Source organism: Lissotriton vulgaris, chromosome 3_1, assembly GCF_964263255.1.
Source record: "Lissotriton vulgaris chromosome 3_1, aLisVul1.2, whole genome shotgun sequence".
Taxonomy (NCBI): Eukaryota; Metazoa; Chordata; class Amphibia; order Caudata; family Salamandridae; genus Lissotriton; species Lissotriton vulgaris.
The window spans coordinates 1,240,067,155-1,240,084,703 of NC_141689.1; the positions used below are offsets into that span (position 1 = coordinate 1,240,067,155).

The 17,549-nt window shown below is 40.5% G+C and overlaps 1 protein-coding gene across 2 annotated transcripts in view; it reads left to right on the forward strand.

The window, feature by feature from the left end:
* The window catches only part of LOC147727720 (uncharacterized), a 155,724-nt gene that overhangs the window by 130,238 nt on the left and 7,937 nt on the right, over positions 1-17,549 (forward strand). For both annotated transcript variants that reach the window (XM_086961715.1, XM_086961714.1), the window contains exons 4-6: positions 14,077-14,184; positions 15,058-15,171; positions 16,610-16,708. In XM_086961715.1, coding sequence (XP_086817841.1) covers positions 14,077-14,184; positions 15,058-15,171; positions 16,610-16,708 — 321 coding nt within the window. The remainder of the gene's footprint in view (positions 1-14,076; positions 14,185-15,057; positions 15,172-16,609; positions 16,709-17,549) is intronic.

A 17,549-nucleotide genomic window follows, 5' to 3' on the forward strand; every position in this document is an offset into this window, starting at 1 on the left:
GCAAGGTTTAAGTGTAGATAGTACATTGGTGAATATTGGCAGTTCTGTGTTCAAAGAGGGTATGGCATATGTGGCATTGTCACGAGTTAGAACTTTATTGGGATTGTACTTGATTGATTGTGATGTCACAAACATTTGTGTGGATCTAGATTGTGTTAAGGAATACAATAGGTTAAGAAGAGAGTATGCGCCACATTTGCCTCAATATCCTTTGTTTGAGAAACGTGTGGTAGGCCGTAAACGAAGAAATATCACTTATAGTAGGGAGGTTGTAGCAAAAAGCCGAAAAGTCGATGAACCGAAAATTGTAAGCAGAAAGAAAACGGATTCTGTTGAAGATGTTGTCGGTTTTCAATTTGAAAACAGTTCTGGTGTCAACTGCTATGCAAATGTAGTGGTTAATGTTCTCTTTTCACTAGAGACTTTAAAAGAACAGATTGTGTTCAATTCGGAACAAAGTTTATGCTGTTTGTTGAATTCTGTGTTAGAGAAATGTAGCACTGATCGAACAAAAGTAGAAAGTGTGTCTGAAGTTCGTTATCTGTTAGATGAATGTTCAGGTCAAACAGACTTCTCTGAAAATAATCAGCAGGATTGTCAGGAGTTTTTAATGTATATGCTTGATGTATTGCAAGATGAGGGTGTAGATGTAGATCACCTGTTTGGGCTTTCTTATCAATGGCAGCATGACTGCGAGAACTGTATGGTATCAAGTACTACTAGTGTAGACTCAGAAAGATTTATATATTTAACTTTGCCAGACAGTAAATCAGTCTCCTTTAATAAGCTAGTAAATGCAGCTGATCACAACATGGAGTGTAGCCAATGTAAATCTGAAATGATGTCAACATTATTTATACGAAGATATGGCCAGTATGTCATTTTAATGATCCAACGATGTAGGCCTGATGGATCAAAATTGTCAACTTTAATAAAAAAAATTGTTGCTTCTCAGCTGTCAATATCAGGAAGGACTTTTGTAACTGTAGCAATTATCTATCACGTTGGTCCTTCAACAACATCAGGACATTACACAGCTTATTTAAAGTCTAGAAACGGCTGGTCATTCTGCAACGATTCTGTTGTAACTTTCAAAAAAAAATTGCCGTTTGACCTTAAAAATTCTTACCTGGTGTTTTTAAAACCAAAATTTTAAGGAAAGAATCTCGGGATTTCCTCTGAGGAATTGCAAAAGATTCATGAAGTAGAGGGAATGTAAGTCTGCAATGCTGTCTAGATTATTGGTCCAAAACGTTTAATTATAATGTCATTTTAAAAATCCAACTATATAAACCTGATGCAAGTAAGTCTGCTTCATAGTAAGCAGTATCAGTGTCATAGGAAAAGTAGAACATGAGTGAGCAAGAAGGGTAAGATATTAGTAGTCCAGGATTGTGAAAGTAATCTTAAATGTTTTCTTTTTGAAAGTTGCGAAAATAGAAAATGACGGGATTTGATTACAAGAATTACAAGAGTTGTAAATCGCTGCAACATGATTTGGCCAAGTGGAAACATGTGGTAGAATGTGAGAAGTCTTTTATTGTATGTAACATATTTTTCAAAACAATGGAGGTTTACTTTCAGAAAGTGGCGGGCTGAAAATATTAATAGCACAACAGAGTGTACGCTGTTCATAGGACATCCTTCGACGTTATGGAAAGTAAGTTAATTTTAAGGAGTTTTGAATTCAGATTTCTTATGTTGTATGGGTTTTTTAAACACAATCATTTTGATTGTGTTTTTTTTTCCCCGCTGTTACATGATGAATACCTTCAAGTCACTGATTTAAGTGAAATTTGATACATTCTGAGAACAGCAAAAATAAACCATTTAACATGTATAATTAATGTTCTACTTTTTGTACTTATGATATACATTTAGAAATGTGAGGTAGATATGGAGAAACTGAGGCTTCTGTAAGTGTCAAAGTTAATGCTTACAGTGCTGCACTTCTGGGTACTGTTTTTTTTAAAAACTGAATAGGCCTCACCTCAAAGAAACCTCTTGAAAGGACACATCTTATTTGCATCCTGAAACAATCATTTAAAATGTTAGACACAATTTTATGATGGCTTTACATCTCTTTTGCGCTGCTATTGCATCACTATTGTGAGACATCAGCAGTGCAAAAGATGCACCATGTTCCAAAATAGGCCTCACTTCATCAGCATCAAGATACTGTTTGTTTAATATATATATCTTTAGGATTGTGTAGGGGACGTAGAGAAGCAGAGGCTTCTGTAAATGTCAAAGTTGTTGAAAAACTGTTTGTTCTTGAACCTTTTCCCTTGTCTTTTCTAATTTTTAAATACATGTTTTAATATTTTTGAAATGTTTGTTCTCTCTTTCGCAGATTGAAAGTATGAAAAAAGAATTGAAAAAGTTAACAAGAATTATAAGGTAAATGTTTTCTACTCTTTCTACCCGCAATCCACTGCTGATGATGTCACTGACCATGTCATGAATGATGTAATAAGTGGACATGACTTACTTCATTGGTAGGCCTTCACATGTATTATCTCCTCTGTATTCTTCAACAAGCGTAAAATTGATCTGCAACCCTGAGTAGGCCTCACCTTAAACAAACCTCTGGAGAGACCACACCTTATCGTCATCCTGAATTATTTATTTAAAATGTTAGGGACAGATGTATGATATGTGTATGCCTCTTTTGCGCCACTGTGCGTCAGTTTTGTGACGCAGTGGCGGTGCAAAAGATTTGCTATGAGGCGTCAAAATTACAAATTGATGCATCTAGGCAAATGTGTCATGCTGTTTTAAAACCGTGCCACATGAAACCGATGCAGCAGTGATGAAAAAGATGCACCATGTTGCAAGACAGGCCTCACTTGGGGCCATATGTATCAAGCTAATTAGAATGCTTTGGCGACATATTTCTGCTGATAAAAGCTGCAAAACTTTTATTGCCTATGTTGATGATATGGCTCTATGTTATTTACATTTCTTTGCTGTTTCAATTAAACTTTTTCTGTTATTTTTTCTTTTCTGTTTTCTATTTTTTCTCTCTGTTATTCCACATGTTTTAATCTTATTTTGAACATTCACTCACATTCTCCAAGAAGCTCTTCTTTGTTATTGTTCTACTCTCTTTTTTTTCTTTCACTTCCTTATCCATTTTGTTTTTCGCAATTATACCCTCTTCCATCTTTTCTTCGGTAAATAGATCTATTAAACAGTATCTCTGGTTTACTCCCTATAGCTGTCTTTCTTTTAACATTACTCTCTGTTTACTTCCCTTATACTTACTCTTCTTTTTTTTTTTTTTTAAATGTTTTGGTTCGCTCCTAGTTCGCGAACCGGGCAGCGAAGGGGGAAGCGAACCAAAAGAAATAGAGCTTGCCAGAGTGCTAAACATTCTAGCAATTTTATTTGAAAGGGGAGGTAGTTATGAAAAGAACTTTTTTTTTAATGTTTTTGTTGGTTTTTTTTTTTTCTGAACATTTTTTGTTTTTTTTGTATTTTTTGAACAGTTTTATGATTTTTTTTTGTTTTTGATGGAGGGGAAACAACAAAAAACAGGCATTGAAAAGGGCTCAACAGGAGCAAAAAAAAAATTACTGTCTGGGGCGGTTAGGGCAATTATGATTTTCATAAGCAACGTTCATTAACGATATGCTCATGTTACCACATGAAAGCAATGCACCGCAATACAAACAGGTTAATTTCATATGTAAAAAGTTCTGCTGAATGTTTGGCACGGTTTCCCGTGCCTCTGCTCCTGTCAACGATATTTGCGAAGTTGACCTGGCCACGGGAGTTGTTGTTGGATTATCCTGCAGGTCACGCAACTCTGCACGGCTGTAGTTCAATGGATGCCACCTGCTCATATGCCGATGCATGGTATAGTTCCTAAAGCTATACTTTTTATCAGTGCCTCTTGATAACTTGTCTTTACAAATGAGGCAGGTGACATACTTAGCATTTACTTTCTTCTGCCCTCGAGGGAGTGAAAAAAACTGCCAAATGAAACTGGTTTTCCGATGGGAAACACGGGGCACCTCTTGTAAGAACTGTGGTCCTTCTGTCTCCTCTTCCTCTAGTTCATCCTCTTCCTCCTCTGTGTTGGTGATGAACTGGGGTGGTGGTCCTCTCTTCCCATGAGGAGGTGAAGGTGGTGGTGGGGGTGCACCAGCTGAAGCAACTACTGAAGCCATTGCTCAACTATGAAAAAGGGTCTTTCTCTCACCAAGATGAAAGTCAGAGTGAGGAAAGAAGGAGGGGTTGTCATCATTTGGGAAAAGCAAAAGTTCTAAACCAATGAAAAGTGTTATTTTTAGGTCATATGACCTAGTCTTACATCATTTGGAAACCAAAAGTGAAATGAACCAATGAAAAGTTTTATAAACAAGTCAACTGACCTGTTCCGCTCACGTTACGCGGTGCGCGCCGCGCCGCGGATCGCTTCCGGTTCGCGGTCCGGAGCACTTCCGGGAGCGCTAACGCGGCGCGTCATAAGACGCATTACGCGACAACGTGATACGTCGCGCTTCCGCGACGCGTCACAATGTTGATTTCTAACGCGGCAGCTGCGCAAACGGAACGTTTACCGGTTCGCGGACTAAGTCGCGGCATCAAGATGAGCTAACGGAAAGCTTCCCGGTTAGCGAACCGGGAGCGTAGATAAAAAAATATTTTTAAAAAAATTTAATAAAAAACATATAAAATATATTTTTGGATTTAAAGAAGAATACATTTTACAGCTACAGATATTAGCTTTTAAAAAACCAATGAAATTCACTGAAAAAACCATAGGTTATAGACCATATATAGTTAGGAATTTGCATTTACAAAACCTTGAAAATTCACTGAAAAAACCATAGGTTATAGACCATATATAGTTAGGGATTAGCATTTACAAAACCTTATTTTATTCGCACAAAACCATTGAAATTCCATATATAGTTAGTTGCACTAACTATATATCGCGCACCCGCAATCCACTGCTGATGATGTCACATATTACATCATTCATGACATGGTCAGTGACATCACTGATGACATCACAAATGACATCACTGATGACATCACTGATGACATCTCAAATGACATCACTGATGACATCACTGACATCTCATTTGACATTATTGATGACATCACTGATGATATCATTTATGTGATAATACAATGAACATCTTCAGACTGTAATATAACCTTAGATACACTCAGTGTAAACAGACACTCACAGACTGTCACACATCCATGGAGTTACTCACACACCTAGTCAGTCATGCAAAGAATCAATCACACCTCCATTTCCTCAACTATACAGTTATACACACCTTACTTATTCAAACATATACTAACACATATTTACTCTCTTATACAATCCCTGATACAAGTTCACAATGATCCATACAGCCACTCTCACATTCACTGGCTCTTATGTTCAGTTATTTATATATGTCAACTCTCACATGGACTGTGTTTTACATATGTACTTACTTTGACATGTAGCACTGAGATATCCATTCACTCACCAATACACTCATGCACACAGTCAACTGTCCATACAGCTGTTTCTATATGCACTTTTGAACCCATACACCTAGGGAATCAACTGCTCACACATCTATGCACAGAGTCATACACCTCCCAGCCACCCACACACATACTCAGTCTCCCATACAAATACTTGGGCAACCATTCAATAACCCATATAGTTACTGATATAGCTACTGATTTGAACATGCAGCAGTTTACAGAACAACATATATAATGATTGCCAAATTAAGACACTTTAGTCACTAACCCATGCACTTAGTGAGACACATTTAATCATTCTCTCATACAGTCAGTCATGCACCTACTAAATCCTTCATCCAGACACTTATACATCCACTCATTCTTCAATATGTAAGACATATTTTAACTTTACAGAAACATATAGTCACTGGGTGTTGTCATCAGTGATGTCATTTGAGATGTCATCAGTGATGTCATCAGTGATGTCACTGACCATGTCATGAATGATGTAATATGTGACATCATCAGCAGTGGATTGCGGGTGCGCGATATATAGTTAGTGCAACTAACTATATATGGAATTTCAATGGTTTTGTGCGAATAAAATAAGGTTTTGTAAATGCTAATCCCTAACTATATATGGTCTATAACCTATGGTTTTTTCAGTGAATATATATATATATATATATATATATATATATATATATATATATATATATATATATATATATATATATATATATATATATATATACTTTCACATAGCATCCAGAACTTGCATGATAACCAATAGAGCATGGGATTAGGCTGCCTGTCCATTTTCTCTGATATAAAGTAGAGCTTCCATTGGCCTAATCCACCAGAATAAAGTGAGGAAAAACAATTCATGCAAAGGCTAACTGGTGGAATCCCAGCTTTTCTGTGCCACCTAGAGATTTCACAAGAATATTCAAAGGTAGCAGCCATTTTCTCCATAGGAATCAGTTCCATCTGCTTTTGTAATAGTAGAGCCAGGGTGTACACAGATAAGCAATCAAATCCCACATGTCCAAAATAATACTCGTACTAGGATCTGGAAAATGAATTCATATCAAAATCTCTATGGCAACCTCAAGCACTGACAGACAGGCCACGAAAAATCTTAAAATTTTTACTAGACTTGCAGGTCTATGACTTGAATAATCTACTCACCTAACTAATGTACTTGACCCATAATCTGGTCTCAAATTGTTTGATTCTGGCAAATATTCTATTTTACAGAGCAGCCCTTTTTTTCATTATCACATATGAGAGCTCCTTCAAATATGCAAGTTCAGCATTTCTGCTGTACATAAAACTATTTTGTTTAATTTAATAGACTGAACATTTGCTCCATGTATAATAAGATCTAGCCCACATATAGGGTACACATAACCCCTGATCTGCCTCTTTGTTCACTAAAAGCATTGTCATCAGGGCTGGGGCAAGAATGTTTCTCAGTTCATGTTTAAAAACTCATTTTAATAATTGTATTACTAAAGCATGATTTGGCAGCACCCTGGCAATTACAAACAGCATATTTTCTATTGAAATTGCCACACACGTTCCCACTGACATGCAGTGTTACTAATATAACTATATAGCTTATTAACAATAATCTGTGGAAAGTGGGTTTCAGTAAAAATGTTTATCATTTGCATATCACCACGTAAAGTATTCGGATTTGTCTTTGTTAAAATTGGGGGTCTCTGGTTGGCACAGGTAGGCACTTGTGACAAGCAGGGACCCTCTCCTCCAGTTAGGGCAAGGGTATTACCCTCTTAAAATAACCCCTGCTCACCTTCTAGGCGGCGTGGCGCGAGCAGTCAAGGCTAGTTCAGAGGCGGTGTAAGTTAAGCATTTGTGACCACATACAGTAAACCAGTGACAACACTACGAATGGAGACCACACAAGGTTTTGTATCAAAAATAAGTTATACTTTATATAGAGTTACCACAAGACCAATAAACGACAAAGAGAATCCACAGTACTATCAAATTTCAAGAGTTCTGGTTAAAACTGTGTAAATCACAGTTCTGTGCGAGTCAGTAGCCTTGTCCGGCTACAGCGTGCTGAAAGAACACTGAGTCTAACAAATCCAGCGGACCGCGGCAGTCCGGGCCCACTCAAATGTCGAAAGACTCAAACACAGTACCTTTTCCTTGAGGCGCGCCGGCACGGATGTGCGAGCCGGGTTCCGGTGGTCGTCGCAGTGTAGAAAAAGAAAGCGTTGCAGGTCACGGTGTCCCTTCCGTCGCGGTGCAGGCTATGGCTCATTGACGGCGTCTGTGAGCTCAGAGCTTGCGTTGTTCGGGCGGACGTTGCTTGTTGCGGTGATTCCAGCTTTACGATACGGCATTCGAGCCAGATTTCGGGAGCTGGCATCGGTCAGTCAGGACAGCAGTGCGTGTCGGGCGATGCATCGCAAACTGTGCGAGGCGGTGCCCAACTCCGGTGCGTCACAGGACTCTAAGTGAGCAGCAGTTACAGAGTCGGTCAGACCAGTTCGATTCGGTGTAGCGAGGCGTTGCACGTTACGGTGTCCTTCCAGTCACGGTGCAGGCTGCGGCTCGTTGACGGCGTCGAGACGGAGTCTGTGAGCGCAGAGCTTGCGTTGTTCAAGGCAGAAGTTGCTCAGTGCGGTCCCAACAGGACACCGGGCCGGTTGTGAGAGTCGGTCACAGTTCCCTGCCTCTGTAGCCAGTGGAACAGTATTTGGCTTGGTAGTTTGGTTTGCCCTGTTTCCATCATGCACTGGGACAGGAACAGACTAATTTGCATGTAGCCAGGTTCTGAGCTGGGATGGCGCAGTGAGTTAAAATACGGTGATGGATTAAGCCCTGATCTCTTGACTGGGTAGGAGTATTCTGCATCATTCAGAAACTCTGTCCATCACCACCCCCTTTTCCAAAATTGATTTTGTCCTCACTAAGTGTGGGAGGGTATACTCAGACGTGAGTCCCTTGCTCATTGCACCATCAGGATTCAAGCAAGCCGGGCCGACGACGGCTGAAATGCCAGAAACCGGTCCCCGGAAGCTTGTTTCCTTCCCAGTATAAGAATTGGCTTGGTAATTTGGTTTGCCCTGTTCCCATCATGCACTGGGACAGGAACAGACTAATTTGCATGTAGCCAGGTTCTGAGCTGGGATGGTGCAGTGAGCTAAAAAACGGTGATGGATTAAGCCCTGATCTCTTGACTGGGTAGGAGTATTCTGCATCATTCAGAAACTCTGTCCATCACCACCCCCTTTTCCAAAATTGCCACTGGAACAGTAGCAATTCACAAAGGCTGGTGAAGTCCACTGGTCCTGGGACTTCGGTCAGGGGGCGAGCTCTCGTCCAAGCAGTTGGAGATCTTTTTAGCACAAGTTGAAGAGCAAAGGTAAAATCCACAAAGTCCTTTCTCCTCTCTAGGCAGCCAGGCAACCACTGCAGGCCAATCCCCCAAGCAGCACTTCAGCTAAGGAATAGTCTCTCCCCAGTTTCTTCAGGTTCCTTCTCCTCATCAGAGGTTTCTTCTTGTCAGTTCCAGGAGTGATCTAATTTCATGGGATCTGGGTCCCAATACTTATACCCCAAAATCCTTTGTTCTCTGAGGGGAGAGGGGCCTGTGCCCAGTTCAAGCCAGTTCTGAAGCACTCTGTTTACCAGACTCCTCCTTCCCTTTCACAGCACAGGGCAGGCACATCAGACGCCCCACAGGAGGTGGAGCCAGCATTGTGGAAGGCAAGTACAGTCCAGGAGCACTTTGTTGATAGTCTTCCTTCTCTTCTTTCAGTGTGCAGGGCAGAGACATCAGACGCACCACAGGGGGTGGAGCCAGCACTGTGGGGGGCGGGCACAGTCCTATTCAGTTCCCAGGTGCAACTCCTCCCTCCCATCTGGTTGCAGATCTCCCTATTCACCACCGGGCTGCCCCAGCCTGTCTCCTGGAATTCCCCAGTCCTGTCACACACAAACCCAGACAAGGAATACACAACCTAGCAGAGGCGGGCTCAAATGGTTAGGCAAGCAAATACCTACTTTCTAAAAGTGGTATTTGCAAACACAGAATATTAAAATAAACTTTACTAAAAGATGGATTTTATTATTCTGAGTCCAGGCATACTAAACTTGAATTTCTACCATGTCCTCTGAGTCTGCTAGGATTTTAGAGAAAATGTGTAATCTCTATGCACTCAATAGAAACAGTTTATCTGATGAGTTCAACAAGTTCGTGGTGGCGCATGAACGTCGCACGTAGTCTGACCGTGCCTTATATCAACAAACAAGTGGTGTGGGTAGAATCAACTATCCTCATGTTATGTTTATGCGCTCGATTATCAATGAAACAGGTGAGTTTCTTCTCAGATTTTCATTTATTATTGATGATATTCAACCAATTACAAGTTCATTGGTGAGTCAAATTGTATCAATCTTGTTCTTATACGAGCATAATAATCTCCTTATGTCGCAATTATATCATTTTACTTGCATTTCTCATCCACCCAATGCATTTCGGGTCATTAAACACGACCCTTCATCAGGGGTTTGTGGACAAGGGATAAGACAGGACCAAATTAGTTGCTGCCACAACTATAGTAAAATCAAAGATAATGGTTCAAAAAATCTGCTAGAGCAATTAACGGAAACAAACTAAAGGAGTTAACAGCAGAGTCAAGATAACAAATGGGGAATCGGGGTGGTGATGAATGCGTTAAATCCGAAACTAACAGCGGTGAATGACATGCAAAAGATAAACACAAGAATGTGTTTTTGAAAACACCCAGTGCTGTCTACGCGTTACCTGTACATGTGTAAAAACCGGAACCCAAAGCGTCAGTGCCACAAACACTTACAGAGAATCGGCAAGCGCCGTAACCTCGAGCAAGTCGCGGTAAACCTCGGTATGGAGCGGTGTGTGCAGCAAGCGTTTAAAGAACGGTCATGTGATCGGAGAATGATCCAATCGGTGAACAGTAGAGTAAAATAGTGCGGAAATGTGATGGAATAGCCCAATCAGGAAAGGGTATAGAAAAACGGGTGCAACCAAAAAGCTCCAGTCATGTGATATGAGTGTGTAGGCATCATAATAGGAAATGGGTGACAACGAATGTACATACGAAACCACGGGAAACTACATGCCACATTAAAGGAAACATGAATGTTCCACACGATGTTTCCTTTAATGTGGCATGTAGTTTCCCAGCATTGGTCCAGGACCTACTCTGGTCCTAATACATTGTGATATGATTTTGTTTGTACGGTATTCCATTAAGTTGTACGTGGTTTCGTATGTACATTCGTTGTCACCCATTTCCTATTATGATGCCTACACACTCATATCACATGACTGGAGCTTTTTGGTTGCACCCGTTTTTCTATACCCTTTCCTGATTGGGCTATTCCATCACATTTCCGCACTATTTTACTCTACTGTTCACCGATTGGATCATTCTCCGATCACATGACCGTTCTTTAAACGCTTGCTGCACACACCGCTCCATACCGAGGTTTACCGCGACTTGCTCGAGGTTACGGCGCTTGCCGATTCTCTGTAAGTGTTTGTGGCACTGACGCTTTGGGTTCCGGTTTTTACACATGTACAGGTAACGCGTAGACAGCACTGGGTGTTTTCAAAAACACATTCTTGTGTTTATCTTTTGCATGTCATTCACCGCTGTTAGTTTCGGATTTAACGCATTCATCACCACCCCGATTCCCCATTTGTTATCTTGACTCTGCTGTTAACTCCTTTAGTTTGTTTCCGTTAATTGCTCTAGCAGATTTTTTGAACCATTATCTTTGATTTTACTATAGTTGTGGCAGCAACTAATTTGGTCCTGTCTTATCCCTTGTCCACAGACCCCTGATGAAGGGTCGTGTTTAATGACCCGAAATGCATTGGGTGGATGAGAAATGCAAGTAAAATGATATAATTGCGACATAAGGAGATTATTATGCTCGTATAAGAACAAGATTGATACAATTTGACTCACCAATGAACTTGTAATTGGTTGAATATCATCAATAATAAATGAAAATCTGAGAAGAAACTCACCTGTTTCATTGATAATCGAGCGCATAAACATGAGGATAGTTGATTCTACCCACACCACTTGTTTGTCTGCTAGGATTTTAACCATGTAACAATCCAGCAGCCCATTCTAGGTTATGGAGAACAGGTAGCCTTGCAATAGTGAAAAACAACAATGGCTGTAATTCACTATTAGGACATGCCCACACATCAGGGCTTGTCCTACCTTATACTTATAATGCAACTGCCCTTGGACCTACCATAGGGGTGACTAATATGGAGAAAAGGGAAGGTTTAGGGACTGGCAAGTGGGTGCACTTGCCCAGTCAGCATGACCATACCAGACTGCACGCAGGTTCTGCAATGGCAAACCTTAGAACGTTTTACAAGGGTGGGTGGCACAACCAGTGCTGCAAGCCCACTAGCAGCATTTGGATTTACATGCCCTGGGCACACTCAGGGCACTGTACTAGGGTCTGACAAGTAAACCAAATATCCAATCATGGAACCACTAATCAATACATCAATTTACAGTAGGGAGCACTCTCACTGTGGCACTGGACAGCAGAGGCACAGTGCCCAAAGCATCTAACACCAGAAAAACACATGAGGCAACAGCAAAAATGGAAGGGAGACCCACACCAATGGTGCCAGTTCTAACAGTCTTCATCCTATTACAAACTTTTTTCATCTCGCAGAATTACGAAAAAAGTGATTTCTATTTGAATGTGTGTTAAAAAAAAAACGGACATCCTACAGCCTTTCATTTCACACTCTTTGTACAGCACGATTGTCAGACAGTTCACTTTACAAAATCCTCTGAGATTGCTGCTTATTTTTTCCTGGATGTTGCATTTACTTTTCTTTCTCTGACTGTAAATTGAAAGACATAAGTTGACATTTGACCTCTGTCTCTCAGGGCAGAGCAAATGTTACAAGATAAAAACAAGATTTAAAGGCATCTTTATTGCTCATCCACTTCCTGAAGTAACAGAACATTTGTTCTTTATCAGCTGGCCAGAGCAGGTCAGTAGGTCCTAATGTCTCTCCCTGATAAAATCTGACTCCGACTTTTACCCATGCACCTAGCGCTCTTCTTGGGTGTCCATTTTTTTCTCTATGTAGTCTAATGAAGTTTAGCTTTTTTTTCTTTCTCTGTTCTTCAGATGGGTTTAATTCTTCTTCTTCAAAGTGCACCTAGCACTATATCTCTGCCCGCTTTTAGGTCGACCTCCACTGGCACAGATCATGGCCTTGAATAAAGTGAATCCTATGGTCTTAAGCAAATTTTAAGACCAAACCTCACATATTACACCAAAGGCAAGTATAAAAGCAGACACTACATAGCATTGTAATGCAATTAATTTATTAATTGCATATTATTGAGACATTTTTATGTAGGTCATTTTCTAGTGCTCACAGATAAGTGAAAGAAACGTGTAGAGATAAGTGAAATCGTAAAAACATGCATCAACTCAAAACAACCTGATGCTAATCTCCTTTAAGCATTTTTTGTATAATCAAGAAGGAGTCAAGTTGATCCGTGGTCAACGGTGTTTTTGATCTATATGGAATTAAGTTAATCATCAGGACAAGGTGTGTGAGCACCTACTATCTGGTAGGCGAAATATGGAGTTATTCGATCACTATGTTCATGCTAATTAGAGGCGAGAACAAAGATCATGTAGGGACAGTCGATTGACCCGTGAAGGAACTTCGGGAAATAGAGGGTAAAGCGGTAAATCAATAAACCAGATGGGAGGAAGCCGTAAAATAAAGTGGCAAGTCTTGCAGCATGTTAATGCGGTGCTGGTGGTGCTGCGTTCCTGAAGGAATCGGAAGTAGAGAAAGGAGTAGGCAAGGGGTGCCTTATCTGTTACCGCTGCCGGGTGGGCTAGCGAGCCGGAGACTTGGTAGCGTAAATAATTACAAATGTCCTCATCCGAGTCAGTCGGGACACCAAGAGAGAGCTCCAGGATCTGTGCTTGAAATCAAGAACGCGCTGGACATATTTATTGAGGAACTCCATCTTTCGCCTACCAGATACTAGGGGCTCACACACCTAGTCTCAAATGTCTCAACACTATGCAACCAATACATTCATTGCATTACAACGCTTTGTAGTGCCCTTCTTTTATACTTGCCGTTGCTGTATTATGGAAGGTTTGGTCTTCAAATTTGCTTAAGACCATAGGTGCCTTTAACACTTATGAGACTATTTGAACCACTGTTGTTTATCGAACAATTGTTACCCCAGGTTCTCAAATTGTTGGGTTCTCTTGTTTCATAACATATATCAAACAAAGTGAATGGCATGGGCCTGATCTGAGAAAATCTTTAATAATTGTATTGCTTTTACTTTGTGTAAACTTGCATTAGTTAGTAAGTCTGATAGTGCTGTGTGTTGCTTCTCCAGCACAAAGCACTTAATCAAGTTTGGGTGTATTGCCAGAGAGAAGTACGTGGACATTGGACAGAATAATTTGGTATAAAAAGTAATACAATGTTTTATTTGAACATGTACAAAATGTATTTCTGCCATTTTTTTTAAACAGATGACACAAGTTCCAGTACTGTGTTCAGTATAAATAGAGATGACAGACTTCATCTGCAAACATCTTGGAACACAGAAGCAGGAAAAGCAACCAGTCGCCACAGTACAGGTGAGGAAGAAGCAAGGCTGGACTGGAATCCAAAACCAGCCCTTACAAAAAGATTCAAACCAGCCTCAAACTGCAGGAAGCCATGACTACAACGGGGACATGGGGCCATGGTTGAGTCACGAGATTCTGTACTACTCTGAAACCAGCACCCTCACTTACAGCTTCTAAGGGACATTCCAGAGTACCTGAATGGCCAGTCCTGCCCATGGAAGAAGAGATTGTTTTATCCGTATAATTCCAAAGTAAAACTCTTTATCCACAGGAAACAATTTGCCCTACGAAAGTACCAAAGAGAGATTACCATGGAGACTGCTGTATGTAGGTGGTATTAGTGTTCAAAAAGCACATAATTCCATAGGACAAAAGTTCATTTTTAAAAATGTCCATATTTTTTATTGCCATTTAAACGCCTTGTAAGTCGGTATTATTACTTTGGCAAAGAAAACATGTAATAATTGAATCCCCTCCCATTCTCGCCTTCTACACTACCACCCCTCCCCCCCCCCGCATCTAATTGCCCTCTATCCCAAAAGCTTAAGGTCTAATTATACATTGGTATGTCCTTTCCCTATTCCAAAGCTCATTTTTTTAAATCTAGAAGTGTCGAATATGTGCCCTGCACAGAATATAGGTCCTGAATGTTCTAAACCTTTTTTATATGGTTCGCCTATCCTCGGCCAAAAGTTCATCAAAAGCCCTGAGCTGAACATTTGCACAATTGCATGCTCTTCTCGTCAATGTAAGGAAATCACTGTGACTGAAAAGTTTGAATAGCCACATCCTGTTCTAAAGAATGTTGTTTTTAAGTTTGTGATTGATGAAGCCTGCACTCCTTTAGTTTCTGAAAAATGACCGTTTTAATCTGTTTTACAGGACAACCTATTGTGAGCAATGACCTTGGTTTGAGGAAAGAAGACAAGCCAGTTCCAGTTTTTATTGATCATCTTGGAGAAGAAATTCAAGAAAGCACCAATGACCCCAGTGAAGGTAAATTACAAATGTTCTTGAGTTTTTTATGATCCCCCACATAGGTCAACAAGTAGACAGAAGTAAATCTGTTGGTATTGTTTTTTTACAGAGTTTTATATAGCGCAAACTTGACCCGAATCGGGTATCGGAGCGCTTTACATAGCACCAGTTGCATTACATGAGGACACATTCATTTTTGTTAGGCACAGGGAGATTAAGTGAATTGCCCAGAATCACAGGATTTTCAGCGTCATTACTCAGACTTGAACCCAGTTCCCCAGATTTGAGGTCGACCGCCCTAGCCGTTATGCCAACTCCTCTCCCCATAGTACTTTACTCCCACAATAGCGAGGGACCTCTGCCTGCCACATTTAGAGATGTACGCCGGTCCAGCAGACATGTCTTAACAATGGCGGTACTACCCATCAAACTTTTAACATGTTTTTGTATCTTCAAAAACAAAATACCAAAGCAGGATTTTGTTTTTGGAAATACAAAAATAATTACTCTTGCCCCCCTCTCCTGCCCCCCCCCCCACACACACACAAAGAAGTGTTGTCTTCCATATTGTGGGGTCATCTTTTTAGTTTTCACTGCCAAGTTTTACTTAGCATTAAGGGGCAGTGAAAACTGGCCATTAAACCATCCACTCTAAATCAGGACGGCAAAGCTCCGACTCTGTCCGGCTGTTGTGGGAGTATGTCAGTGATCAAATAATCTTAATTGCCGACCTACTTAAGGTCCACCGGTCTGTAAATCAAGTGGACCGACCTTCAGTTTGGCTATTGCAATGGAGTACCCTCTCCGCCAAGCTCTAAATTAGCCCCTTAGAGCACTGTAAAGTTAACTTTCTGCCAGTCATTTGTGGGTAGGGCCTTCTTTGCCATCTGTCCCAAGTTTTCTGTAGAGGAAAATATTGTAATTGTCTCTACATAAAAAACATCTTCAAGAGAAATTATATTGCTGCTTCCTGACAAATTGTGATCTGTTATCCTCTGTTGAATTTCTTTACAAACCAGTTTACTTATGTGTCACTTACTATGTTTTAATGTTTCTTGTGTTCAAAAATGTAGCCTACAAACTCCTGATAAGGGTAAATGAATAGATCAGACCTGGCAATCAAATCGTTTTTCATTCTTTGTCAATATTTATTAAACCCAATCAATACACATGTGAGTGTGTTTGTGCCGCAGAGTAAATCTTCATGGCTGCAGTATTCATTTTGATACATTTCATACTGCGGGGTCAATTATTTCAATGTCAGCTTCCTCCTTGAGGTCATTTGATACACTCGAGCAAGAGACCAGAACCCATTTTAGTCCATGCCTGCTCCTTGACTAGGTAGTTGGATATCAATGGAATGGTGATTCCTGTTTTCCTTATAAAATGTATTCTATGGTATTATGTGTATATCTGAAATTTGTAATACGTTAGTTGTATTTATTTTTTATAACAGACCATGAGGTGGTTTTATTTCGTATTAAGCACGAGGAAGAGGCGTATTGTGAAGACTATCAAGAATTTGACGAACTACAGAATGCCAGCAATGCAAACTGTGAGTTAATATTGCCTTATTTTTGGGATTAAGGGCTTTTAAGGCCGTTTATGTTTCGCCTCTTTGCAGTCACCGGGATAGGCATAGAGCTATACAATAAGCAGTCTAGTCCTCCTAGTATCAGTGCAATACAAATGTCAATCCAAATGCCCATTGTACCTTCTTTTACCTCCTTCTAGTCTCATCTTCAAACCCTGCAGTCCACCAGAAAAGTACGATTAACTGATTACCTGCTGCTATGGCGCTAGATGGAAAGTCAAAAACAGGATCTGTAATTGATAACTGATCTAGCCGGTTATTCTTCTAGCCATAGCACGGTATGAGAATGGCACAACCTGCTTCAGTGTGTGTTGAATTGCATCCTGCTCCAAACTCTGGCAGACACACAACCGGGGTACAGCTTCCACTGTAGAAGAACAACAGTACAAGGCACATCAATTATGAGCACATTGGAAGTGCATGCACAAAACAAAGCCAGCTTCTGTTGCTACTTGCTTTAAGTACCATCTGTACACCTGAGCTGGAAGCTGTCTGTGTGTTCTAAACTTCCTTGTGAAACTTGCCAATCATCATCTTGCTGTAAATATTGATAGATCATGCTTTGGTATTCTTTTGTACGTGTTTTGTATTGAAAATAATAATTAGTGGGGGCGTGGCTTCGGAGCCGTTCGTGATGGCCGCACTCCAGTAGGGCTCCGTGACTCCCTGTGCTTCTGCCCGTAATGAATCGGTCATAGATCCGAAACTCATGTCGGATCAAGATTCAAATGCACATTAGATACCCTGAAAAAGACAATCCTGAACAGTGGCGAGAAACGGGTGAAATCAGCCGGTACCAGGA